The sequence below is a fragment of the Cenococcum geophilum genome (assembly GCF_001692895.1).
Source record: "Cenococcum geophilum 1.58 unplaced genomic scaffold K441scaffold_24, whole genome shotgun sequence".
NCBI lineage: Eukaryota > Fungi > Ascomycota > Dothideomycetes > Gloniales > Gloniaceae > Cenococcum > Cenococcum geophilum.
Window position 1 is genome coordinate 1,665,840 of NW_027137582.1, and position 25,901 is coordinate 1,691,740.

Below are 25,901 nucleotides of genomic sequence, written 5' to 3' on the forward strand. Positions count from 1 at the left end.
CTGGGTGAACCTCTGCTTCTTTCATTAGAGGATCCTAGGCTCTTGCATTTTTGATATTAGTCAAAATATTGTTCAAATAATCCGCCGACGGCTTGAAGCCTAAGCCCCTTAGATCCTTCAATAAGGTTCAGTACACCTCTTAGGGCAGCAGAGCAACCTTAACAACCGTCTCTAAATTCGCCCGCGCTAGAATTGCAGTGTGCTAGTGCGATGTGTAGTTTGCTGCGGCTCCCTCATTGTTTCCAGCCTTATCGTCCTTCTCGGTAAGAATTGTGGCACGCTGAAGCAATATATTAATTGTATATCCCTCTTTGATCTGTTTCTCGAACTTATCATTCACTGGGCCTGCTTGGTGGTTGATGTCGCTGAAGATATCGGGGCCAAAGTCTGTGCACGCGCTTGTTTGCTGTTTTGATGTGTATCCTGGAGCCTTTCTGCCAGTATTTCACGGCACATCTCTAGGACCAAATCGTTTGAGAGACAGCCTCAGCTACGATTTATCCCATATAATTCTTGCTCTTCCAGTTCCCCAGCTTTCCTACCTCGTTCCACTCTAACTAACTCCCAAACGGCTAAACCCGCCACCATTGCGGCTAAAACGAAAAGCGGCACCATCATCCACCGAGTGGCTCTTTCAATCATACATTGCCTGCCCATATCGCCACCTATATTGCTCTGCTCCTCCTCCGCAATTATGGTAACGCTATTCAATTCGCAAGTCCATGTCTCTAGATCGAAGACTCCTTTGTCATAAATATGTGATGGGCCGTACCCAACATACTTTGAGGTGTAGTGAATATCGAAACGAGCGGATTTGGCATGTACTATGTTTAGAGTGATCAATAATGATAAAACTAGAATGGTGTTCAAGATAGGAAGTGTAGTGTGGATACGGCGACGCGAAAACTTGTAATTCAACAGGATGTTAGCCTTTTTAGTGGGAGATTGCTTAATAGAACAGGGGTCCGGCTAGAAATTGGTCTTACCTGTACGCCACCTTTTCCAGTACAGAGCATAAAGATGAGAAAACCGATGCTAATGCCTGCCGAGGTGAATCCCGTAGCTGCGGTGAACTTGACGACGTCGTAGCTGCATCAAGATAGAACTCCTCGCCCATGTTGTTGGAGATGAACGTTATACTTGATTCTGAGAGTCCAATTATTATGACAGAGAGGATGACGAGAAGGGGGATGACTATGAAGAGTACTTTTCGAACGAGAGAGGGCTCCATGGTGAAGCTTTAAGTACTCTAAATGAAAGGTATTCTAGCTTTCCAAGCACAAGACGATGACTGTTGGGAATGAATAGGACAATGAGGCAGTTGTGAGGATGAAGAAATCACGAGACAGAGCAAACCTGTAACGCATATGCATTGACGGCCGCTACGTTGAGCTGGCAAGTGAGGCACGGTATGGGAGGCTTGCAACAGGGCTAATCAGCAGGACATTCATGCCTATGTAAGCGCTGTCTTGGTTACCAATTGAGCTATCCTCGAATCAATTTAAAAGTCAAGAGCGCGGAGGAAATAGCTCTATGCAGTCCTCTAACCTTAGGCAAGATGTAGAAAAGAATCGGCATGCCTCCGACTAAGGAGGCTGAATAATACCATGTTTGTTGTTATTGTTCCCACCGGCTGACGACTTCTTCGGAGGCGAACAATGTCGAAGGTTCTTTTGTGGTTGATGAAGGTACCCACCGGGAGCGTTTTGGCTTTTGACTGCAGAGGCTTACTATTATGCATGGAGCAAAATGCTTCAAGACTCAGGAGGTGACAGGCGGAGAGAGGTTGGACTTCTGCGGCGCAGCAGCTGGTATTAATACAACAAGCCTAAAGGAAATGTTGGACGACCCTAGATGAACTAAACATAGAACGGAAAAATGAAACCTGAGTCAATGCTTCCTAAAACATACTCTTATATAAGAGCTATAGCAGTGGGTATTTCTACGAACGTTACGAGAAGATTTTTGATGTTGAGGCGACCTTTGAAGGAAATAGCGCCTCGCTTCCGCCGCAGCGCGTCCATCATGTATGCAATACCGAACCTCCATCACGTCTTCTTCTCAGCCCTCATTTCCAATAATTAAAATGCCAGCAGGCATGCATCCTCCAGAAATTGACCTAGCTTTCTCTAGCAATCCTGAACTCAGAAAAAGAGTTCACGATGCCATCAGTAAGTTGGCTTAGGCTCCAACATCTCCGCGTATGTATGCTTTAATCCTCCGAACTAACAATTACCGTGTTATTGTAGACGAATATCCAGCCCACAGCATTCTCTTCCGCGATATTTCCTCCTACATACTCAGCGCCCCTAGCTGTCAATCCACGCTCGTCAATGGTGAACCAGCCACGAAGAAGCGTAAAGTCGAGAACGGCGAGCGTGAATTGAATGGGGCTGCAGGCAGGTCCACAGCAGGCACTTGGGTCGATGCAGCGGTGCGGGCATCGTGGCAAGGCCGAGACACTAGCTTCTCCATACCCCAGCGGAAGAAGTTGACGCTGGAAATGGTGAAGAGGGGCGACGGGTGTAAGGAGGGAGGAATTAGGGGCATAAACCCTGCGACCGGGGCTGTTGAATTCGGCGTTGGATGGAAGAATATTGGTGAGTCTACTACTGTGCTTCCCAGCAAATTTTTGGGATTTAACATGCAAAACTAACCGGTGCGTCCTTAAAGAGCAAATATTCTGTCTTCCCCTCCCGGAGAAAGCCAAGCGTCAGCATAACCTCATCGTAATACCAGTCAACGGCGATGGCGTAAACCCTGTTCCTGACTCTGTTACTGCGCCCCCCGAGCCGATTGTCTGGACATTCGCGGAGGCGACGGGCAAGGATGTTAAGGAGGGCGAGGATCCGGGACCTGCACCTATCGCAGCAGTTATAAATGAATGCTTAGCGAAGGAAGGTGTAGGGAAGAAGGTAGTGTTCCCAGATGATAAGGAGTTTGCGAGTGCGATTGTGCAAAGCCATCGCAAGGGAGAGAAAGCATTTCATGTCAAGGCGTTTAGGGGAAGTAAAGACGGTGAGTTTGTTCAATTCCCACTTCATCTCACCCCTCATGTCAACACTTGAACCATATATAAGAAATCGGTCTGAAGGCACTGTATCCCGAGCTACACATGCTGATAAGTATGCAGGCTTTCTCTTCTTCACCTCCGTTGGCATCCTCTGGGCATTCAAAAAACCTCTCGCCTTCTTTTCCTTCGACACTGTGTCCTCAATATCTTATACATCCGTCCTCCAACGCACATTTAACCTCAATATCGCCGTTTCGCATCCTACCGATGCATCAAAAACTCCAGAATTTGAGTTCTCTATGTTAGACCAGGCAGACTATGCGGGTATCGATGGATACATCAAGAAGCATGGGCTGCAGGATGCCAGCATGGCAGAGCAGAGAAAGGCCAAGAAATTAAATGTCAACCCCCCAGCTGTGAAAGCGGAGAATGGCGCTGCGGGTGATGGGGAGGAAGGGGAGGACGAGGAAACGGAGTTACAGAAGGCAGAGAGGTTACTGCAGGAGGAGGATGATGAGGAAGAAGAGGATTATGATCCTGGGAGCGAAGGAGAAAGTGAGGGGAGTGGGAGTAGTGATGAAGAGGATGAAGGGGGTGAAGGATATGAAGAGGGGGGCGAGGAAGAGGAGGGATACGAAGAGGGAGAGGGCTATGAGGAAGGGTACGAAGAAAGGTATGACGAGGGCGATGAGGAAATGGAGGAGCAGTATTGAGTGCATGTCGACGGTGATGTAATATCATGTATTGGGTAACGAACGGGCCAAGACGTCACCCCAGATAAATAGTTTGAAACATTACTAGCATACGGAGTGTCATAGACATGTCAGAACCCAAACTTCACGACAGCGTACTCTCTTCTTGAGCTTCATCCCTGAATTTGTTGCTTTAATATTTTCTTACTCCAAGCCAACCATCCCTAAATTCTTCGACGATCCGTTTTCGTGCCAAGGAAAATATGTGAGAGGTTACCACTTCACGATAATTTGGACACGGCAAAGTGTATCTCACCACGTTTCTCCATGGAAGAGCGAATGCCTTTCTATTCAGCTATGAATTACGAGTCCTCGCTCTGCGGAGAACCCTAATAACTTCCTCTACAGTCGTATCGAGATTGCGGGATCTCCGCACGAACCAGTGGCGTCCCCGTTTTTGCGCCTCGCCCAAGCCACGTCTATAGCAGATGTCGCGCAACCAAGCTCTGCCCTCGTACAGCAACAGTTTCAACACCATGATCTGATAGTCGTTCGCTATGCATTCTCCTAGTTTCCCTAAACCGTCCTGGCGGTTCCTGCAGTTCCTCGCCCTCACCACGGCCCTCCTCGTCGCTACTATCCTCCTCACCTGGACTAATGGCGCCCCGACCCACATCCCCTTGTCAATCCCCTCCCCGTTCCGGGACTCACCCATTGGGGTTTCAAACACCCTATCGATGAGCTGGTCGCGGCTGCAGAGGCAGATTTTGAGGCTCTGCTTGCGAAAGAGGTCAGGAGCTTGGATGCTGCAGCGAAGGCATACAGGAAGAGGCGCGGGAGACATCCGCCTCCTGGCTTCGAGGAGTGGTATAACTTCACCGTGGAGCACGGTGCGCTTGTGGTTGAAGACTTCTTCGACCGGATATACGATGACCTAGGTCCGTTTTGGGGGATTGAACCGAGAAAGATACGGCAGCAAGCGCACTCGTTTGATTTTGTGATTAGTGTGAGGAATGGGAGCACAACGCAGAAGACGGACCATGAAAGAGCTTGGATGAATTTATGGGACCAGCTCATAGGCACGATTGAGAAGTTCCTGCCAGACGTAGATGTGCCTATTAATACGATGGACGAATCGCGCCTGCTTGTTCCTTGGGAAACGGTTAGTGACTATATGAATGATGCGCGGCACACCATGTCTCCAGCTTCCGATGTCATACCAGAGCTCTCTGGGCTTGGCGATCTCGATAATTCAACCTTTGACTGGAAATGGCAAGGCCCACATATTACTTGGCCGGGCGTGGATAAGCGCCCACGTCCTTATTGGTCTTTTGTGCGCGCCGCGTGCGCTCCTGATACTCCTACTCGGAAAACACCTGTATATGAGGATATCTGGAGTGACCATCCTCGTCCTGAACATGCGGCAGCATTGCTACTCCCGACGTCCTTCCCGACGTCCTTCCCGCCCAAAACGCTGCGTGGATATGTGCAGAACTGGACGCAAGCCACAGATCCGTGCTACCACCCGCACTTACAAGGTCTCCATGGCACATTTGTTGAGTCAATATCGTTATCTGTATCTGAAAAACTATTTCCGCTTTTCGGAGGCTCGAAACTACCCATGAACAACGAGATTTTGCTGCCTGCGGCTATGTACTGGAGTGACATGGAACTCTACTCTGGTGGCGAAGAATCGCACGGTTTGCCTTGGCCCGAGAAAAGTAATAGCCTCATCTGGCGCGGCGCTGCGACAGGCGGCCGCAACAAGAAAGAAAACTCGCCGCGCTTTCAACGCCACCGCTTCCTCTCTATGGTGAATGGGACTCAAGTCTCGACCGCCGAGCTGCCGCCCGGAGAGGTCGACCCAAGCATTGCGGGCATCGGACCGGGTGGGAATTTTCGTCTACCACCTGGCAACCCGTACGGAGTCACCGCTGCATCAGAACGACACCTAAGCGACTGGATTGGCAGTTTCTCCGACGCCAAGTTCATGGACCTTGTCTGCTTTCCCGGCGAAGACGCGCCAACTTGCTCCTATACCAACGAATTCTACTCTGTGACCGGGATGATGCCGATGAAAGAGCAGTATGCGTATAAATACCTGCCCGACATCGACGGAAATAGCTTCTCTGGCCGCTAACGCGGCTTCCTGCGCTCCACCTCACTCCCCATCAAAGCTACCATCTACAAAGAATGGCACGACTCGCGCCTGTTCCCCTGGGTGCACTTCGTGCCCATGGAAATACATTCATAGACTTCTACGGCATTATGGAATCTTTCATCGGCTCAGACCCTAAGCTCACGCCCATCGCTCCTCTGGCTGCCTCAGAACCCGAACCTGAACCCGAACCAGCGGAGGAATCAGAAGCGGAAGACGGGCTAGGCGGCGAGTCTCCTGAGGCCGCGGAAAAGCGGTCAGTGCACAAGGAGAAGAAAGACGGCCACGACGAGGCTGCGCGCAAGATCGCAGAGCGGGGGCAGAAGTGGGCTGAGATGGTGCTGCGGTGCGAGGATATGCAGATTTACGTTTACAGGCTGCTGCTCGAGTACGCGCGCGTCTGCGACAATCGCAGGGAGAGGCTGGGCTTCGTGGAGGATCTGAAGGCGGTTTGAGACATAGCAATAGCGTGGAATTAAGTACAATATTGAGGGCTATGGCCCAGACGAGTGGGCGAACTCGCACAGTATCAGGCGCCGCGGATGCTGGAATCGCCTAGGTACGCTTGCAGGATTGGGGTGGCGGGAGCGAGGCATCCGGCGCGCTTGGGGAGGAGGAAAGGCGGTGGTGTTTGGGTGGTATACGGGATCTCAGATTCAGAGATTGAGGGCGCGGTTCTAGCCGCAAGGCAAGTCTTGAGGTTATATACACATGAGAATCTAGATATCATGAATGGTATGTTTTCTTCGACCATATCCTTCCATGTTTTAGGTTTCCGTTTGCTGATCATACGACTCTATCTCAGGCATGGTCTGAGATCCGATTCTGGCCTTTCCATATTCGAAAAGGGGGACCAGAGCGGAGATGTGGGATCATGCTTGTTCTTCGGTAAGCCAATATTCCTTTTTTGAGCGATAGCCATGGCGAGGTGCGAGCAGATCCAGTACTTGAAGGCTTTGCGCATGGAGCCATGAGCGGGAGACTTGACGTAAGTGTCGGCAATCAGTGTGCGCCAGAATACCACGCTAAGGCCCTGTTGTGTTGGTCCATATGGGTCCTCGAGGCCTGCGCAGATTTCAAACCATGTCGGGATATCATGGCCGTCTAGAGTATCACTGATGGGCTCGGAGGCGGCGACAATGCGATCGAAAACTGCACCGCGCGTATCGAGAGACTCCTCGGGGGTTATGTTCGCAAAGGCAGGACCGTAGCGCTGTGGGCAGCACCCAAACTCCAGGCGTGGGATCGAAAGCGGTTGCGGAACGTCTGGGCAACTACAGTCAGGTGCCCACGATGGCAGATTCTGAATTCTGCGGCTACTTTTGTCTTCGACATATGGGGGGTTTGATAGGCGCGGATGCCTGATTAGAAGAATTGTGGCGACAAATTTATACAGTGTTTGAGGCATCGATGAAGACGAGTAGTTAGGTACTATGGGCATTGTCTTGCCTGGCGGTAATGCTTTTTGAGCGATTCCTAGGTATGCATATATCTTACCGCGCGGGTCTGAGGATAGATATGGCCGAGTAAGGTAGAGCAGGCGCTGGAAATATCCGAACTAATGAAGGTCTGGCTCATTGCCTTTGAGTACATCTGGCCTTTTTTTTTAAAATTTTTTTCACTCTATAATATATAACATAGGCAGATTCCAAGTAGAATTTCTTGAATTAATTGCCCTATAGGGCGCCCGAAGACCATCCCCACAATACAAAGAAGAAATATCTCAACCCAGCATCTAAAATGGACGCTCTCCTCAGAGAGAATGCCAATCCAAGACTAGCTATGAGACATCTAAGTAGAGGCCCATTTCGAACCACCCAACCCACCTTGCTTGACCCCAGGGCCCTTCAGAAAAGTCTCGGAGGTAACCAACATGCTCCTATTCCAGGCAATGGGGGCGCAGGCGGCGGCTGGGGCACGGGGGGGAGCTAGGCGTGCAGGAGGTGGAGGAACAGGAGGTAGAGGAACAGGAACCGCACGAACGGGAACCGCACGAACGGGAGCAGGACGGGTGGGAGCGGGACGGGCGGGAGCAGGGCCGGCGGTAGCATGGCGGGGACGAGCGGCAGCAGGAGGCGGGAGGAGAGCGGCCCGGTTTATCCTATGTAATTGGCCACCATGCAAGTCGCCCTTGGCGATCGCGTCCGCATCCTTCTGGTCTGTTGTCTCAGAAAATCCTATAAAGTCAGTGGACCGAGCGCTAAATGGCTGAGAGGATGGTGACTTACTGCTCCAAGCTGCGCAAGCTTCTTCAGCTCCCTTGGCGGGCTTGGGTTGCTGGAGAGTAGGAAGATAGCCGGTGCGGAATGCGTGGTCGCGTTCTGTGTACGCCGCAACGGTCTCGTTGTAACGCTCTATGCCAAGATCCGCGGTCGTGAAGTGGGGTTGGTCATCGTAAGCCCCGTCTAACTGTGGTGGGCCACAATAATCGGGGACATGGTCGTAGTTGCCAAGATAGTCGGGGCCGCAATAGTCGGGTTGGAAAAATGGAATGTGAGTTCTGGACAGCAAGTTCGGTGGGCTAATCATACTGACCGTGATGCCCCGCTCATGGCTGATGAAGATTGTGCCAGTTGTGGAGTAACGCCAAGAGAATTCGAATGGATGGATATCGTCGCGAGCTATAGAAAAAGCATAGATGATGAAGATAGAGGCGAATACGATTATATCGTAAGGGCCTGCCAGGTGCTTCGAAATGCAAACGAAGAAGCCGCAGGCGAGCATATCAATGATGGCCGTGGCGGAGTGTTCCATGACTCTAGCTCGGGGTATGATATGTACATCCAGGAGCTCGCCAAGAATTGACGTAGGGAGTGTTGGGTCGAAGATGCCGCAATCAGCAAACACAAATATTTCAGGTATCCAAGAATAGATGCACATGATAACTGCGGTTCGGATGAAGGCGCCAAAGCTGCCTGCATCTAGGTTGGTGTAATATATTAGCTAAGAACGTTGGAGAGGCGTGATCAAAGGCGAAGATCATTCAGGATGAAGTTTAGCGGGTATAGATTGTCGTTTGTCGTCGATGCAGACAAAATAATTCGTTAGCCATCGAAGAGATAGATATAGGAAAGTATACAGTGATTTCTTTACGCAAGGCATGTCTGGAGAGAAGCAGAAAGATTGTCGTTCTTGGTGATGAGTTATTTTTGAATGCGACTTACTGCGAGCGTGTTGTCCGTCAAGCCAATACCCCATGATTCCACCCAAGTCCATGTTATCCATTGCGGTGTGTTGACTGATGAGCTGACGAAATGATATAACTTGTATTTGTTGCTTGATGATCGAGATAGTGTGATGAGCCGAGAGGTTGCTGGTGGTGAAATGGGAAGGGAGAGGAAGTGAGGCAGACCACTCTAACTAGGAGGAAGGGAGCTTGGTATATACCAACTTGTCGCGTCTCATGTCAACCAGCCCCCACAAAAACGCAAGCTTGCAGTGCCCACCCCCAATTCAGTTAGGGCCAGCTCCGTAATCATATATCTTTGCCATAGGCCATTCGCTAGAAATTGATTTCATCGTCTGTCGAAAAATCCGATTGCTGAAAGTTTGAGCCTTTACTAAAAGGCGTGCTGGACGGTGAGCCAGCATCGAGAATTCTTCTGCAATGTCTCCCGCGCCTAGTAAGCGACACCCATATTCTTTGGAATAACCACTTATTCTCTTGGTAATGATTACTGACGATAAGAATAACCTACCGTGACAGGATATATTCTAGAATATCCGCGAATCCACATCCAAACACAGATCGGATCGCTTGAGATTTTTTCATTGGTGGCAAACCTTTGCGCGAATCTTAACCGTGCGTTGTCTATGCGTAGCGTGCCATGAGCTACATACAGGTCATCACGTTAAGGGAGCAGTAATGAAAGAAATGCTGAAGACAGATCGATCTTAGTGCACACAGGCATCTGAGCCGCGACAAACGCTACTGGGAATGCTGGGCAAACAATGCGACCTACGCCACCAAAAAGCATACGAGCAACTCGCGCACCCACAGATAACAAGTGAGAGGGGAATAGGACGAGCGTGCAATACCCCTTTCATGAACGGAAAATAGGCCTTAAGGGCCTTGATTCTGCCTAAGATAAGGTCAGCATGTCTGTGCGCGACATAAGCACCTCCTTGGTGAAGCAATAATATCGATCATTGAGCGTACTGTTCCATGGCAGCGCAGCGCCGCAAATACAAAACAGGGTGGAAGGGAGACGGGGACAAATAGACATTAGCGTTTAAAGGAGAGAGTCTTAGAGAAAGAACTAGGCCTTAGAGCAGCAACCTGAGAATTTGCGATCCGATTTGAAAGAATCTAGCCAACGAAATCGGGATACGGTCAGCACAGAATGTATTACAAGGTGTGAGCTGTGGAGGAACGAACCGAAACGATGCTGAGCTACAAAGTAGAGCAACACACAAGAGCTATAAGAAGGTTATTGGAGCCGACGAAGACAATAGCCACTGAAGATTTAGGCTGGGGAGAGAGATATTGCTAATGCTAAAGCTTCGCGAATTCAAGAAGATGGCAGAATATGGAACAAGCTCACAACCGGACAGGTTTACGGACCAACAGGCAGTAGCGACGGCTAACTCTGAGGATCAATAAGCTGTATGAGAAGGTTGGTTATTAAAGAACATGATCTGGAGTTCAACGCACTCACATTATGATACGGTTGGAGACATCTTTTGCGCCGAATATTACGAGCTTCATCCCAGGCATCTCCATCAGTGACTGTGCACGCAAAAATCCTTAGGCCAAACTTCAACAGCGAACGCAAAAGACTGGCCGTGAGAGGCTGTCAAGGCATTCAACATGGGAAAATAGAAAATGGCGATTGATACAAGAGCCAAGACATGTAGGAGCTTAGGAGGGGACATACCACAGACTGTGAAATACTAAAGGAAGTATGAGGCATGAACCAGGAACCAGGAACCAGGAACTCCGCACACCGGGAAGTCAGCAGACAATGCCCAAGTCTAAATACAACATTGGGCACCGATCAAGCGGCACACAAAAAGAAAATCGAAAGTGCGAAAAGGATTTTGGATTCCGGTTGAGAATGAAATAAAAGACTCTGTTCTATATAGAAGGAAGAACACTGATGGTTGAGAAGACACAGTTCCTAGCAATGATAAGGAGCAGAACTCAAGCACGTTCCATACAGCCACGCTACCTATAAATGGCAGACGGATATCTCTACAGCAAGTATGATAGACGGCAGAAGCACCATTGACTTGCTGCAGCGGGGTAGGAGAACTCTGAAATTCCAAAGACATTTATACAAAGAATTAAGTTGGGAGGGGTTAACGCGGTGGCGGACAGGAATTAACATTGATCGGAGAACGAGATAAGTAAAGTGGGGGTACATATACATTCCATCCAAGAAGCCTTCATGTAAAAGGGTACTGACTTAAGCTGATAATATCTTCCTCAATTCTCAAACTCCAGCCGCCTCTGATCAGAACAACCAAACGAATACTCAAAGTACAAATCTCGAATGGTATAAGGTATGCCGAAAGTAAAAGCGAATTAAATGGTCGTTAGGAATAAAGAAAAATGCACGCGTTGAAATCCCTCCCCCAATGTGGCAGGTAGGCTTGGGTAAGCTGAGAGCTAGATGGAAGTTGACAGGACGGAGTATTCATAAATCGTGGACCCCCAAACTAGACCCAGAACTGCTCCAGCGGCTCTCTTTTGGACTTTGGATTTTTTAAGAGGCGCAGTCAGCCAAGTCAGCCAGCTTACATGCTGGGAGTTTGTTGTTTCCACTCGGAGATCCACAGAGTGGGCGGTTCTAAAGCGATAGTTCACATACCTTCAGTTGCACGCTTCTATTCAGCCATCTCGCCACATCGCCTGAATGTTGGGAAGTAGCGGCCTCTTTGTCAAGCGTATCGATGCTGGCCCAGGAAAAGGGAGTCGGCATCGTTGAAATAAAGTTGGCGCACGCTATCCCGCGCTCGGTTTGGCGTTGTGGGGAACGTGAGAACGTTCCTCGGCAGTGGGCTCCCCAATCCAGCAACCCCGGACCTAACTGTGCCTTGTGGTATTACCTAACGACATCGACTGGCATTTGATCGTCCGACAACTCGTAGCAGTACCGCTATATAAGCAAGTTGAGGTCTTCACATCTCAGATACGATCGATTGCGCCTTACGCTATTCCGCTTCGCCATGGCTCCAGCTCCAGCGCGTCAGGAGCTCACAAAACTCTTGAATATCATGATTCTAAGCTCGCAAACCAGTCACACGCTTCCACCCGGGTGGTGCTGAACAGCAGGAAGAGTTAGGTCCAGCGGCTCGATCTACTACGATCTTATTTACAGCATACGGGCTGCAAAAGCAAACCTGTTACCTTCCGTAATCGTAAGCAACAAATCTACTAGTCGTTCAAAACAACCCGAAATGCCCTCTAGAAAGAAGATCGTTGGAAATTATGGCGGCCATGACAGGAATGATAACTTGTCCTGGAGCAGCCTAACATCCTAACTCAAGAAGCCTGAAAGGAACAGAACTGGGCCTGTTCCTAATTTCTTCGTTAATCCAAGGCGGAAAGATGGCTGGAATCTCACTTTCGTACAGACCAATTAAGCATCCAGCAAGTTGACGCGAACGAATAAGCAAATAGCCGGATCGGATAGTGTTAGAGCCCCATGTCTACTCCAGTCATCAGACGGCTTGTTGCCTGCTACGCAAACCGGCATCCCGCAAGTCAGCTGCAGAGGATAGATAGATGTTGGATTTGCTAGCCGTGGAAGATGACGACGACTGTGGGGTACCTTCCATCTAGCAACAAATGTTGCAGCCAAGGCATGAGAAGGCATCGTTTCCAAACTTGTCCAACCGGGCTGTAGTGTCCTTGCTTTGGCAACCTGACCAAGCAACCTTCTTCCCAGCTATCGGTTTCAATTGATGGTTCCAGCTTACGAACCGTAACGAGACGAGCTCGGCAGATATAGCTCCCTGTTAGGTTGTCCGCGCGGCCACACGAAAATTTTGAGGAGGTTCTTCTCTAGTCGTATTTGGGTACTTAGTTACCGGGCTAGCCCTGTAGTTGTCGTGATTTGTCTGCGATTGTTTCGCAATATCTCCCATTAGGTATATACTCTATGCCGCCAGCGATATGCCTAGGCCGATGAGCACTTTTTGCCATCGAAAGGGCGGCGGTTAACGGCACATGATTCCTTTAGTTGAGATCCACTGTCTACAGGGTCTTGAGTTGCTGCACTCGAGCTGGTTTGTCTCACAACAATGCTAATGTTCGAGAGAAATTGACAATCTCCCACAGGCTCAAGGATGCTTGGTTACCGTTCTCCTATGCCTGCATAACTGTGCATATGTTAGTCATCGCTCCAGTCTTACTCAAGCCATCTCAACCGCACATGTTTTACGTACCTGGCAGGCGTCTTTATACTCGAATATGTTGAGGAAATCTTTATCTGGACTCCGGAGTTAACCGAACCTCCAAATCGACATGATCTTGATCTTGATGTAATTCCTGCAATGATCCAATAAATAGGAAGACACTCACGTTAGTGTACACCCAGTTGGGGGCTAAAGGGTTATATAATTTCAATTGACTACTCATTACTCCAGAAACCCGCGGCCACTTAGTCTAAACCGGAGCAGCAAATGCAGAGTTAAAAAAAATTACCGCCACCACCTGTCGACCGGAATTTGAGGCTACATATTGTCCTAATTGGCGCTGCCAAAATGACTTGTCTTTTTGGTGCCAATTGGCGGTCAACACCACCACTACCACAAGAACAACAAAACTGCAACACCAACGCCCGCAAAAAAAGAAAGACCAAACTATCGAATACTTTGATCAAGTGAGTCGTACGACACCGAGCTTGTGGAGAGCCGACGTCCTGCACGCATTGAATAGTGTTGTCTGATTAAAGTTTTCGATTAGGCTCAGGCTGTAAGCACCTGTATCTAGTCCGCTATGCACACACATACCCCACGACCATCCTAAACCCAACCTAGGTGGTAGGGGTGTGACCTTCGGCTATCGAAGCACGAAAGGGCCAATTGTAAAGAGAGTGTATTAGCTTGAGGATCCAGACTTCTACGAAGATGAGATCTTGTGCAGTCGAATAGTAGGAGTCGCTGAACAACCATCGCAACTTCCTCAACTCGGCCTGCGAGAGGACTTGGTATCTCATGAATTGCAGCGCTGCGATGCGCGGAGGTCTTTCGTCATTCCATCTGCCTCGATGAGGACACGCGGATACCGCACCACAGCCACCATGCCCCAACCGAAGCCCGAGCCAGCAAGCAGATTCAGTCTCCAGACACCGCAGTAAGTGGCCCCAGGAACACGCCTGCTCCTCAAAGCGAGACGGTGCTCCGAGCGACTGGACACGCTTTCCGCTAGCCTCGCTTGGAACAGGCCAGCCTCGGGCGAGATCGCCCCGGGCGGCCATTCTACAAGCGTGCTGGCGGCGAATGTGGCCGGGCCGTTTGGAGATACCAGTTGCAGGAGAGGAGTGGTGGTCTTTGGGTCATCATGATCTGCGACTGGCGCGGTCTAGGGTGAGTAGGCGGAGCGGGTCCGGTGTCATGTTGGATTCCGATGTCTGACGTTGGAAGGGTGGTGTTATACCATGGGATGGGTGACGAGGGCCGGGTCCTTGGATGGAGGGTGTAGGGTTGGGGTTTAGTTGAGGCTCCAGCGTGCTGTGTTAAAATCTCTTGTTTGTAATATATACTTTTGTGAAGTCTTGCTCAGTCGATATCCTTCGTTGATTTGATGTAGGTAAATTTTCTAAATTTGCCTGATATTCACTCTTAAATCCAGCACGTGACCTTGCTTCAGTTTACCATATTCGGAGCAGACTTCACCTTGTACACCAATATTCGTATGTTACCCTCCCAGCCAAGCTTCAAGACATAAATTATTGGAACGGCTGTTAAGATCTAACTGGTGTCATCCTATTATTGACTTTTCTTTTACTTAACAAGGCGCAAGAATTCGAAACTATTGCCAGAAACGCAACCGTCGGCTAATTCTTACTGAACCAGATTTATGAGTTGCAATATCACCGGCCGGACGAGTCACAAAGTCTTTTTTTGGTCGGGCACGAAGCAAATTATCGCCTCAAGCAATAGCATCTCGCCAACCTTGTAGACCCACAAATTTTCTGCGAAAGAATTCTTAGTAGACCAAACCCTCCGTTAGAAGGCTCTCGCCGGGCCTATCGACCTTTAGTTTTACTCAGTGTGGCCAACAGGCAGCGTTCAGCGAGCGATGATGCCTTCCGCTGACTGCAGAGCTGACAGCGCGCTTATCCTAATTGGGTAATTTATATAAATCTAATAGAGTTACAGTTAAATTTTAGGTTTTTGGCAGCACCTCTATATATAAATATTGACGTTATCCGATCTTAGATCTACTAAAATTAACCTTAAATAGTATCTAAATATTATTGGATTTAATTAGTACGCCGCGTGGGCTTTAAAGTAGGTATTTGCACCGGCAGTAACGTTAATAGTAGGAATCTAGGTTAGGTAGTTAAGCGGGCTCTATTTTAAAATTAGACTTTATTAAGGGATAAGCTTTAATAGATCTACCTATCTTAGCTAGTGTTTTTACCGCTATATTTAACTTATAGTTAAGTTAGTATTTAAATTTATTAGCTAAGGCGTAGTTAAGGCACTGTTAAAGCCAATATAGTTAATTAAGCTGCTTAGTAGAAGGCCTTTAAGAAGCTACTACTTCTAATATTAATCTACTTTAATTATATTGGTATTTATAATAACTAGTAAGCCTGCCGTGCTTACCTAGGAAAAGATTCTTTTAGTTAATTAGGAATTAGGAATATATAGCTATCCCTTAACCCATTAGGGTCCTATAAGTAGGTAGTCTATACGCGAACACTAGACTTAAGACTATACGTACTCTATATAGAATTCAACCATTAATTACACCACCACTATGCCTTGCAATTGCGCTAGAATTGATATAGACCTTATTTAGAAGACTTAGTATAACGTTCCACTAAATAAGATAGCGAAAACACCCCCCCTAAAGCCCTGGCCGCTGCCCCATTTTAAACCTCTCTATATTAATAATTAGGACGACTATAGCTTACTAAACCTCCCCTTAGACATTAATTAGCATAATCCTTATAAGCTATTTAGCTTATTTTTTATAGAGGATATTATAAATAAGCTTATAAAGTGGATAAATAAGCACGCGGAGCTTTATCTATTATATAAGGAAATAAAGTATATACGCCTATAGCAGTCAATATATAAGAAGGAACTATACGCGTACTTTAGTGTGCTTATTTATATAGGCATTACTATAAAATTATATATTAAGGATTACTAGAAGGATTTAGACACCTATAGCACAGAGTATATTATTAAAAAGTATATTTTAATTATCTAATTTTAGCAGCTTAACCGTTACTTTTAAGCCTTACTATTAATTAATTAATAATTAATAATTCATTGCTTAACGTCCGATTTAGATCCCTATTAGGCCCACGCGGACTACTCCTTATGTATATATAGGGAGAAAACTCTATTTAAGAAAACCCCGTAATCTATCTCTTTGCCTTTTAGGACTCGCCTATAAGGCGCCTACAAGGCGCCTATAAGTCACCTATAGTACTCCTACTACCTTACTTTTTAACCTTTTTAGGAACTATTACTGCCGTAATAAGCCTACAGACGCGCTAGTATTGTAAACTTTACTCTACTACTATAGAGTTATTAGGGGGCGCCCGTTACTTACCCTCCCACCCTCTATTACTATTTCCCTTATAACCTAAAACTGGTTTAGTATATTTTAGCTAATAAGCCACTAGGTAACCGCCTTAAGGCCTTTTTATATTAAGAGTAGTATATTATAGTTCTCTATACCAGCTACTAAAAGTATTACTTTTTAGTTAGTATATAAGGGGCATAACAGTATTACGTGTTTTAGTGTCTGTCTTAGCCAGCTATATTTATATCTTAAGCTACCTACTAGGATACCTACCCAGTAAAGCTAGTCTTTTAGTCCTATTATTCCTATTTTTAAAAGTATCTGTTGGGAATGAAGTAAGCGGTCATTACATAACGTCGCGGAACTAGCGTGGTGAGGAGTCTTAAGCTCCTTGCCCTCCCTTATTTTAATAAATAAGCTTTATTAACTAACATTACTATAACCTACTTGAGTAGTCGTTATTAGTAAGTTACCCTGTGTAACTAATACTAATTAGTGGTTAAATATATAGTTAACTATAGAGCAGCTAGGTTTTTAAATAGAAGAGACAGTCTTATATAGGGGTGCCATATACGCTTATATGGAATGGATTCCGGCGATACTGTGCTACCTTAAACTTGTAGAAAACTAGTAATAGAAGTGTTATTAAGTACTAGGAGATACTAAGTTGCGTTTATTACGCAGAATAACCACGTTTACGAAGATTTGGTTAAGTACTTTAGGTTAGAAGTGTTACTAAACCTATAGTCCTAAGTTAACGTCTAAAACGCGTTAAACGATGTCTAAAACGCGTTAAATAATATCTTAAATTGCCTACCTCTTAATAGTAAACCTACAAGATCCTATAAAACTGAAAATCCTACCTACCTTCGACGTATAATACCCCGTTAATTCTGCACCTACTATAGCGTTAACCTATCTAAAGAAGTACGAGAAGGACATTAATCCGGAAATATAAAATACCGATATAATCGACTTTATAAACGCTAAGCAATAGGACCTAAACGGATTTTTATTATACTATATAGTATACTATAAAGATAGCGAATATAACGACACTATACTATAGTACTATATAAGGGAGGATTTTATTAAATAGATAAAGGAAATATAGACTCCTATAAAGAAGGATATTATATAAGACTTCCGTAACTTTTTATAGGAGTATAAAGTATTTATACCTATAGATGGGGGTACTATTAGAGACAATATTTAGGAGTAGGTTATTAATATAAAAGAAGAGCACGAATGGACTTTATAAGAGATTAAGCACTAACTACGCACTATAAGGAAGCTTAACTTATAATAGAACCTAAGTAATATACCTCTAGAGATAAACCTACCTTCGCCTTTAACTCCTTTGTATCTAATTTAACCTATAACCTTAATATCGGATACTATACCCTAATAAGAGCAGGTATAGGATCCCACTACTTTACAATTTAATGACCTTTAGACTCCATTAACTAGACCTACGTCCCTACTATAGCCTGTAATGCAACTCCTACCTCCTTTATCTTAATCTTAAATTAGAGGTAGTTTAAAATTGCTTATAGAGCTTACGAAACTCTACTTAAATTAAGAGAAGAAGTTTAGTAGGGAATTATATAATGTTCTTAATTCTAAACTACGTATCTTCTATAACTATTACTAGAAGGTAAAAATAGAGTCTAATTAATACTATAACGCCTATTCTATTATGCTTAAGGGCTAAGCTAGTACCTTCTATTATAATTATTTGGTAGGAAAAGGATATAATTTTAACCATATAATATATAAGTTAAGATACCATTTTAAAATAGAAGAGAATAAGTAGCAGTATATATTAGAATAGAGAGAGACTACCTTTTTAAGAATTATTGCTATAAACCTAGATATCCCTTAGCTTAATTATCTTTAAAAGCTCTTTAATTAACTTTAGATAATTTAGCGTAGTTTATCCGAATTATATTAAGAGGATTTTAGCCTACGTGATTAAGTTATTAGCGTATGCTAAGGCATTAAAGAATATAACCTTGCTCTCTTTAATCCTATAAATACTTATAAAGGTATATATACCCAATTAAGATCTTTTATTAGCACCGCTCTACGCTCTTAAGAAGTATAGTAATTTAACGCTTAACTCTAACCTACTTTAATTAACCCGCCTAACTAATATAATTATAACTAGACTAATTAAATATATAGTGGCTGTGGTAGGCAATATAGTAGAGGGTATAATTAGCGACTATAAGGTAAAGGTAGAGGTCCTTATAGAGGTTTATTTCGAAGTAATTGCTAGAAGAAGTGTTAGGTGAAACCTGAGTAGATAGCTATGTAGCTGCGAGGTGCAGGCGACCCGCAGGCGACTCGCCTGTGAGGCACGTGCGCTGCACGTGCCTATGGAAACCCCTTACCTCGCACCTCAGACTCCTCCTTCTCCCTTAAGGATTCGTCTCTACTATACAATATACCCTATTGTTCTATCATTGGACTCCCTATCTATATCCTCACCTTATAAGAAGTGCTACGTTTGTAAGAAACCGAATTGCTAGTTAACTAGGCATTCTCTTAATAAATAAAAGGAGGTATATAATAAGTTTCGCTAAAGTATAAGAAATGTTAGAAATTATAAGGCTACTACGGCCTACTTTTAAAGCTTTCTAGTTTAATATAAAGGCGTAGAAGATCTTAAGGGTGAGGTTAATAAGGCCAAACAGCTCCTTATAGATATAGAAATTGAGAACTACTTACCTAACCAATACTTTACTAAGTATGGTGAGGTAGATGGTATATAAATTATTGCTGTTCTTAATAACCAATTTACGCTCCATTCTATTATAAAGTTAGATATTTTTAACGAACTAAAGGAGAGCTTCGCGTTCTCCTTTAATAATAGATACTTGGTAAATGTTTTCTATAGTATTATACTAGATACTAGAGCCGTATAAGTATCTATAATAAAAGAACCTTAAGTTTAAGCCCTTTAGTAGCTTAATAACTCTGTTTAAATTAACTATTTAATGGCAAGCTAATATACGATTTGTTTTGGCAAGGGTACTGCGATTTTTCTTAGCATAATTAGGGTCTAAACCCCCTTAGGGTGTATTACTTTCTATATTGTTCCTATAAATACCCCATTTCTATTTTGCATTAGAGATATAAATAAATTAGGCGTTAAGCTTGATAACCTTAAGAATATATTTGTATAGGGAGATAGTCGGATACCTATTATACGTAAGTAGGATTACCCTTAGTTGCTCCTTTATTAACTAGAAAAGAGTATTACTTAGAGCCACCTAACTAAGTTAAAGTTACATTAACTATACCGTTAATTTAGCCACCTATTTGTTTATTAATTGCTTAGGGTTCTTTAGCGAGTAGGTTATAAAGTTAAGGTTAAGGCAATTAAGTATCTTATAAAGTACTACTATTACTATTAAATAAACTAGAAGTCCCCTGGCCGATTTAAGTTCACCCTTAAAGATAACTACGACTTTAACTTCTGTATTATTATTGATGTTATATACCTTAGCGGCAAGCCAGTACTTTAAGTTATTAACTTCTTAACCTTCTTTTAAGCCGTACGTTTTTTAAAGGATATATTAGCTAGAAACGCATAGGATACCCTATAATTATGCTAGATTAATATCTACCTAGGACCCTTTAATTAAATCGTCCATAATGTAAAAAAAAACTTCTTATTTATAGAGTTTTAATAATAGATAAAAGTAATAGTAATTAAGGTTAAGGAAGTCCCTATTAAGGCATATAACAGTATTAAAAAAGTAGAGCGATATTACGCGCCATTACGCCGCGTATATAAGATTATCTCTTTAGAACTAGAGAACGCTAACAAAGAACTTACCTTATAAATAGCTATTAAAGCCATTAATAATTCCGCTAGCCTAGATGGACTTATACCTACGTTACTGGTCTTTAGCGCCTACCCTTAAATAACTAATAATTCTCTACTATCTCCCTCTATTATATAATAAGCTAAGGCTATTTATAAGGCAATAAAGGAGGTGCGATATCTCTACGTTATACGCTAGGTTAACAACGTACTAGGAATAAGAAATGGCCTAAATACCTTAACTATACTTAATTTGCCACTCTAGTTTAAGGTACGCGTATAGTGTAAAAAGGGAGAATAGTTAGGCCTATATTAACTTATTATAATTAATAGTTAAACTTATACTATTTAGATGCCTTATAAACCCACTTAATTTCATTTAACTGTTATTAAGCCTTACTATAAAGATAATAGTTCTAAGCCTTTATAGGATGCTATAGAAAATGCCCTAGAAGAGAACTATAATTAACATGCTTTAGAAAGCGACCATAATCCTAATATAATTATAGTAGATACGCCATAACTATAACGCGGTAGAGGTCGCTTAAAGGGATTATAAAATTACTAATATCTTATTAATTTCGAAGAGTAATTTAATAATAATTCATTGCTTAACGTCCGATTTGGATCCTTATTGGGCCTACGCGGACTACTCCTTATATACATGTGGGGAGAAAACTCTATTTGAGAAAACCCCGTGATCTATCTCCCCGCCTTTTGGGACTCGCCTGCGAGGCGCCTGCGAGGCGCCTGCGAGTTACTTGTGGTGCTCCTGCTACCTTACTTTTTGACCTCCTTAGGAACCACTGCTGCCGTAACAAGCCTACGGACGCGCTAGTATCGTAAACTTTACTCTACTGCTATAGAGTCATCAGGGGGCACCCGTTGCTCGCCCCCCTGCCTTCTATTACTATTTCCTTTATAACCCAGAACTGGTTTAGTATATTTTAGCTAATAAGCTACTAGGTAACCGCCTTAAGGCCTTTTTATATTGAGAGCAGTGTCTTATAGTTCTCTATGCTAGCTACTAAGAGTATTACTTCTTGGTTAGTACGTAAGGGGCATAGCAGTATTACGTGCTTTGGTGTCTATCTTAGCCAGCTATATTCGCATCTTAGGCTACCTACTAGGACACCCACCCAGTAAAGCCAGTCTTTTAGTCCTATTACACCTATTCTTAAGAGTGTTGCTATTGTGTTTTCTGCCTTTGTTAGGCCTTCTCAGAGCCCTAGAGTGTTTACCCCCCATGGCGTTGACCATGCTACGGCTTGGGTTCTTCTTGCCTCAGTTAACCTCTGTACCTTTGACTCCCATGCGCCTCTCCAGCGTTGGTCCAGCCAGTATTGCATTGCGGTAGTTGTCGAAGAGTAATTTATTACCGCTATTGAGAATAGAGTTAAGCTATTAATGGCCTTTATAATAGCTAAGGAGAAGGCTAACTTTAAACTTATAAAATAGCTTTAAAAGGAAGGTTATATTATAACTCTAGGAGCTCCTTTCTAAGCATCTAATAAGTAGGAGATCGATAGTCTTATTGTAAGAGGAGTCTTTAAATTTAAGAAGTATAACCCTATTAAGTTCGATAGAGTTTATATCTTTAAGTTAAGAATAGTTAACGAGATTAAGGGCAAAGCTATTAACGCCCTATTTAAGAAATTAAGGCTTATTATCTAAGGTTATAATAATAATAGTAAGGAGGTGATTCTTACGTAATCTCCTACGATTTAATAAGCTAGTTAGTAAGTTATTATTACGCTAGCTTCCTCCTTAATAAAGAATAGAATAGCGGTTTATTTACGAGATATTACTTAAGCCTATACTTAATTAGAGACGTACCTTTAGCGCTTAATATTAGCATACCTTCCGGAGTAAATTTACTACTAGTATCCTAAAGATACGATTATAGTTGTGCTTAAGCTATTATATAGAATTGCAGAGGTAGGAACTTACTAGTAAGCTACCTATAGTAAGCACTATAAAGAGAAGCTTTTGATGACTACTTCTATATTTAACCCCTACTTTCTTATTATAACTACGGGAACTCTATTTAGAATTGTTGGTATATAAACTAACGATATAATTATCTTAGGAGACGACTAGTTTTTAGCTCTTAAAGAAGACGAGCTAATAAAGGTAAATCTTATGGCAAAGCTAAAGGAAAAGCTTAATTTAATAACACTATTACTTTTTAATAAATATATCCTCTCCCTAAATAAGGATTCTATTACTTTACACTAGAAGGGTTAAGGTAAGAAGATTAACGTTATTAACGTTAATTCTCTAAAGTAAGGATATATGGAGTAACGCGCTTATAGAGCTTATGTTACTTCTATTTATTAACCCAAGGCTTTATTTAATCTCTCTATTACCGCTTAACACTAGGAACTAACTAAGGATAACGTTCTTGCTCTAAATAAGCGTTTTTCCTGGTAAATAAACTATCTTAATTAGGGACTATTCTATATGCCTATTAATCTTCCTACCACTAAGCTCTTTATATTTATTAATAGATTATTTATAAATAATAAAGANTTTAGCTNCTAGCTAGGATATAANATTATTATTNNAAANAAATNTACTANAGAGAATGACTTTANNATCTACGGTAATCTTATTTATTAGAGCTTAACTAAGAGTAAGCGCGTTACTTAAAGCGTTCTAGCGTTAGAGATATATAGAATAGTTGGCGGAGTTAATATAGTAATTGTAATTAGAACTACCCTAAAGATAATTATAGATTGACTTGAACTTCCTATTATCCCTATAATTATATATACCGACTTATATTCCCTCTATAAGTGTTTAGTTAAGCTTGGTACTATAAAGGAGAAGCGCCTTATAATTAATATTATGGCACTTTAGTAATCCTACAAGCGTTAAAAACTCTTTAAGATTTAATAGATTAATAGCTAAAATAACCCAGTAGATGTAATAATAAAGGCGAACCTAAATAAGGCACTAGAGACGTTTATTAATATAAATACTCTATATATATAAGTTAAAGGTTAGGTTAAAAGGGAGTCCCTAAAAATTTCTTAGTTATATAAGGTCTTAAGATATCTAGGAACTTTAACCGCCGGTTAAAGTTATTTAATTAGCTAGATTCTGCAGACCCTAACTTAACCCAGCTAATTAGGATTTTCTATCCCCGGGATAGAAAATCGCTATTGGCTTGCTTATAACTAGCGCCTTAGCGGCCCTAATATAATATATACTTACGACTCCAAGTAAGAAAGCACTACGTGCTAAGAGGCAAATTTTAGAATAGTAAGACTTATATTACAATGGTAATAGTAAGTAAGAAGGATTGGTATTTGTTACGCTAGTTAAGCAGTATTTGTATATAGATGGCAACTATAAAAGAAGAGTTGCTAGTGTCGGGAATAAGGTAAGCGGTTATTACGTAACGCCGCGGAACTAGCGTAGCGAGGAGTCTTAAGCTCCTCGCCCTCCCTTATTCTAATAAATAAGCTTTATTAACTAACATTACTGTAACCTACTCGAGTAGTTGTTATTAGTGAGTCACCCTATGTGACTAACAGTATCGCTATTATATTTTCTGCCTTTATTAGGCCTTCTTAGAGCCCTAAAGTATTTACCCCCTATAGCGTTAACTATACTATAGCTTAGGTTCCTCTTGCCTTAGTTAGCCTCTATACCTTTAACTCCTATACGCCTTTTTAGCGTTAGTCTAACCAGTATTATATTATGGTAGATAATTTCCTAGCATTCTTTTATACCCTACTTTAGCTCCTTTCTCTTTCTTACTATTATCTTTACTAACCTCTTATACGTCTCCCTTCCTCCTCTATATAAGCCTAAGCCCTAAAGCAGCACTATTTTTCTTTTATTTTCTTTACCTGTTTCTCTAATATATCTTCCCTACTTTAAGGTTATTAGTTTATTCTCCTATAGGGCGCCCTAAAGTCCCTCTATAATTTATTTAAGCGTGTCTTAATATACTTTATAACATTAGAGTTATATTTATTTTAGGCCCTTTATATTGCAGCGGCTTTAATATATAGTTATAGGGGGGGAATATTAGCTTCCTTCTTAAGTAGTGCTGTAGNCGTTCGCTTATATCCGCCTATTATACTCTAGAGGTAGGCTATTTAGACCTTTTAACGTAGTTTAAGAAGCGACTTAGGGGGGCCTTTTTTAGATTCTCTAATAGCCCAAATACTAGACTTATACGTTATAGTTAGCTAGATAACTACTATATATAGTAAGCGTAACCTTTAGAAGTATAGGCCCTATATAGAATTAACGATCCTAGATAATATAATATACTATACTTAGCCCTTATAGGCCGCTTATACTATATATGCGCTTTACTAAAGCTTACTATCTACCTATACTCCTAATACCCTTAGGCCCTAAACTAGTTAACCCCTAAAGCCTTAGATACGGATTATATACTAGAGATCTATAGATTAGTTACGTTTTCTTATAAAATAGATTAGCTAGTATTTCTCTGGTAAAAATTAAACTTTATATTATCTTGCCTATTCTATATAGGTATTATAAGCTTTCTTTAGCATTCTGCAATTCTTTATAGCTAATAGCCCGTATATAATTAGGTTTATATTATTAACAAAGCCTATCCCCTAGGTCGCCCCTTTCTTAAAGGAGTTAAGTAGGTTACTTATAAAGAAAAGGAAGAGTATAGGCGAGAGGGGTAATCCTTATAGTATTCCTGTTACAACTGTAATAGGGGGGCTCTAGTATCCGCTAAAGACTAGTAATATTTCTTTCTAACCTATAAACCCTTAAATAAATTATATAATCTATTTTAGGAAGCCTTTTGCCCTAAGGATATATAGAAGACGCTCGTAGGGTATATTATTATAGGCGCTACTAATGTCTAGGCTAAGCATTAATACTATAAAGTCCCTTCGCATCGCCTATGCAGATTTAATAGTGGTAGCGAGTAGCATAAGTGCTAATAGTGTTAAGCGGTTCTTTCTTGCCCCTATTTAGCTCTATAGTAGTAGGGCGTGTTTCTTAACTATGTCTACTATATAGTCCGCTATTACCTTTTTTAAGATCTTATTAAGGGTGTTTTCTAAGGCAATAGGGCGGTAGCTTCCTAGGATTAAGTAATCTACTTTACCTTCTTTTTATAGGATAACTATCGTTATAAATCTTCCAAGTCGTAGGTAGTAGCCTATAGTAAAGTATACTCTGGCTATATCTATAAGCTAGGGTACTATAAGTAGTCCATAAGTCTTTAAGGCCTTATTTAAAATCCTATCTAGGCCTAGTACTATATTATTTAAAAGGCGGCTAATAGTTTTAGCCATTTTCTCTATTATTATATTGCTATTAACCTATAGGTAAGTTACTAGTGCTTTACCTATAATGTTACTAAGGTCTACTAGAGCTGGTTAGGGGAAGAACCTTTTTATAAGGATCTTTACCTTCTTATTATTATTATTAGTGGCCTATAATTCCCCTACTCTTTATAGGGGTAGTAGGTATAGGTC

The 25,901-nt window shown here is 42.8% G+C and overlaps 4 protein-coding genes across 4 annotated transcripts; 2 read left to right on the forward strand and 2 right to left on the reverse strand.

The window, feature by feature from the left end:
* Positions 1-652: 652 nt before the first annotated feature.
* On the reverse strand, positions 653-1,361 carry K441DRAFT_130288 (uncharacterized protein). The gene is made up of 2 exons (XM_067640073.1): positions 987-1,361; positions 653-824 (listed from the first exon to the last, which is right to left on the reverse strand). Exons 1-2 carry the CDS (start codon positions 1,229-1,231, stop codon positions 749-751), a joined length of 321 nt encoding a protein of 106 aa, XP_067503541.1. The 5' UTR covers positions 1,232-1,361; the 3' UTR covers positions 653-748.
* A 682-nt stretch (positions 1,362-2,043) lies between these two features.
* K441DRAFT_612191 (Rtt106-domain-containing protein) lies at positions 2,044-3,726 on the forward strand (the record flags this gene model as incomplete). Its single annotated transcript, XM_067645603.1, has 4 exons — positions 2,044-2,171; positions 2,250-2,600; positions 2,674-3,018; positions 3,134-3,726. Exons 1-4 carry the CDS (start codon positions 2,087-2,089, stop codon positions 3,724-3,726), a joined length of 1,374 nt encoding a protein of 457 aa, XP_067503542.1. The 5' UTR covers positions 2,044-2,086.
* A 536-nt stretch (positions 3,727-4,262) lies between these two features.
* On the forward strand, positions 4,263-6,318 carry K441DRAFT_687526 (glycosyltransferase family 90 protein; the record flags this gene model as incomplete). Its single annotated transcript, XM_067652101.1, has 3 exons — positions 4,263-4,424; positions 4,466-5,790; positions 5,898-6,318. The coding sequence occupies 3 exons, from the start codon at positions 4,263-4,265 to the stop codon at positions 6,316-6,318; spliced, it is 1,908 nt and encodes a 635-aa protein (XP_067503543.1).
* Positions 6,319-7,479: 1,161 nt separating this feature from the next.
* On the reverse strand, positions 7,480-9,054 carry K441DRAFT_130128 (uncharacterized protein). The gene is made up of 2 exons (XM_067640072.1): positions 8,092-9,054; positions 7,480-8,040 (listed from the first exon to the last, which is right to left on the reverse strand). The coding sequence occupies exons 1-2, from the start codon at positions 8,741-8,743 to the stop codon at positions 7,655-7,657; spliced, it is 1,038 nt and encodes a 345-aa protein (XP_067503544.1). The 5' UTR covers positions 8,744-9,054; the 3' UTR covers positions 7,480-7,654.
* Positions 9,055-25,901: the final 16,847 nt, after the last annotated feature.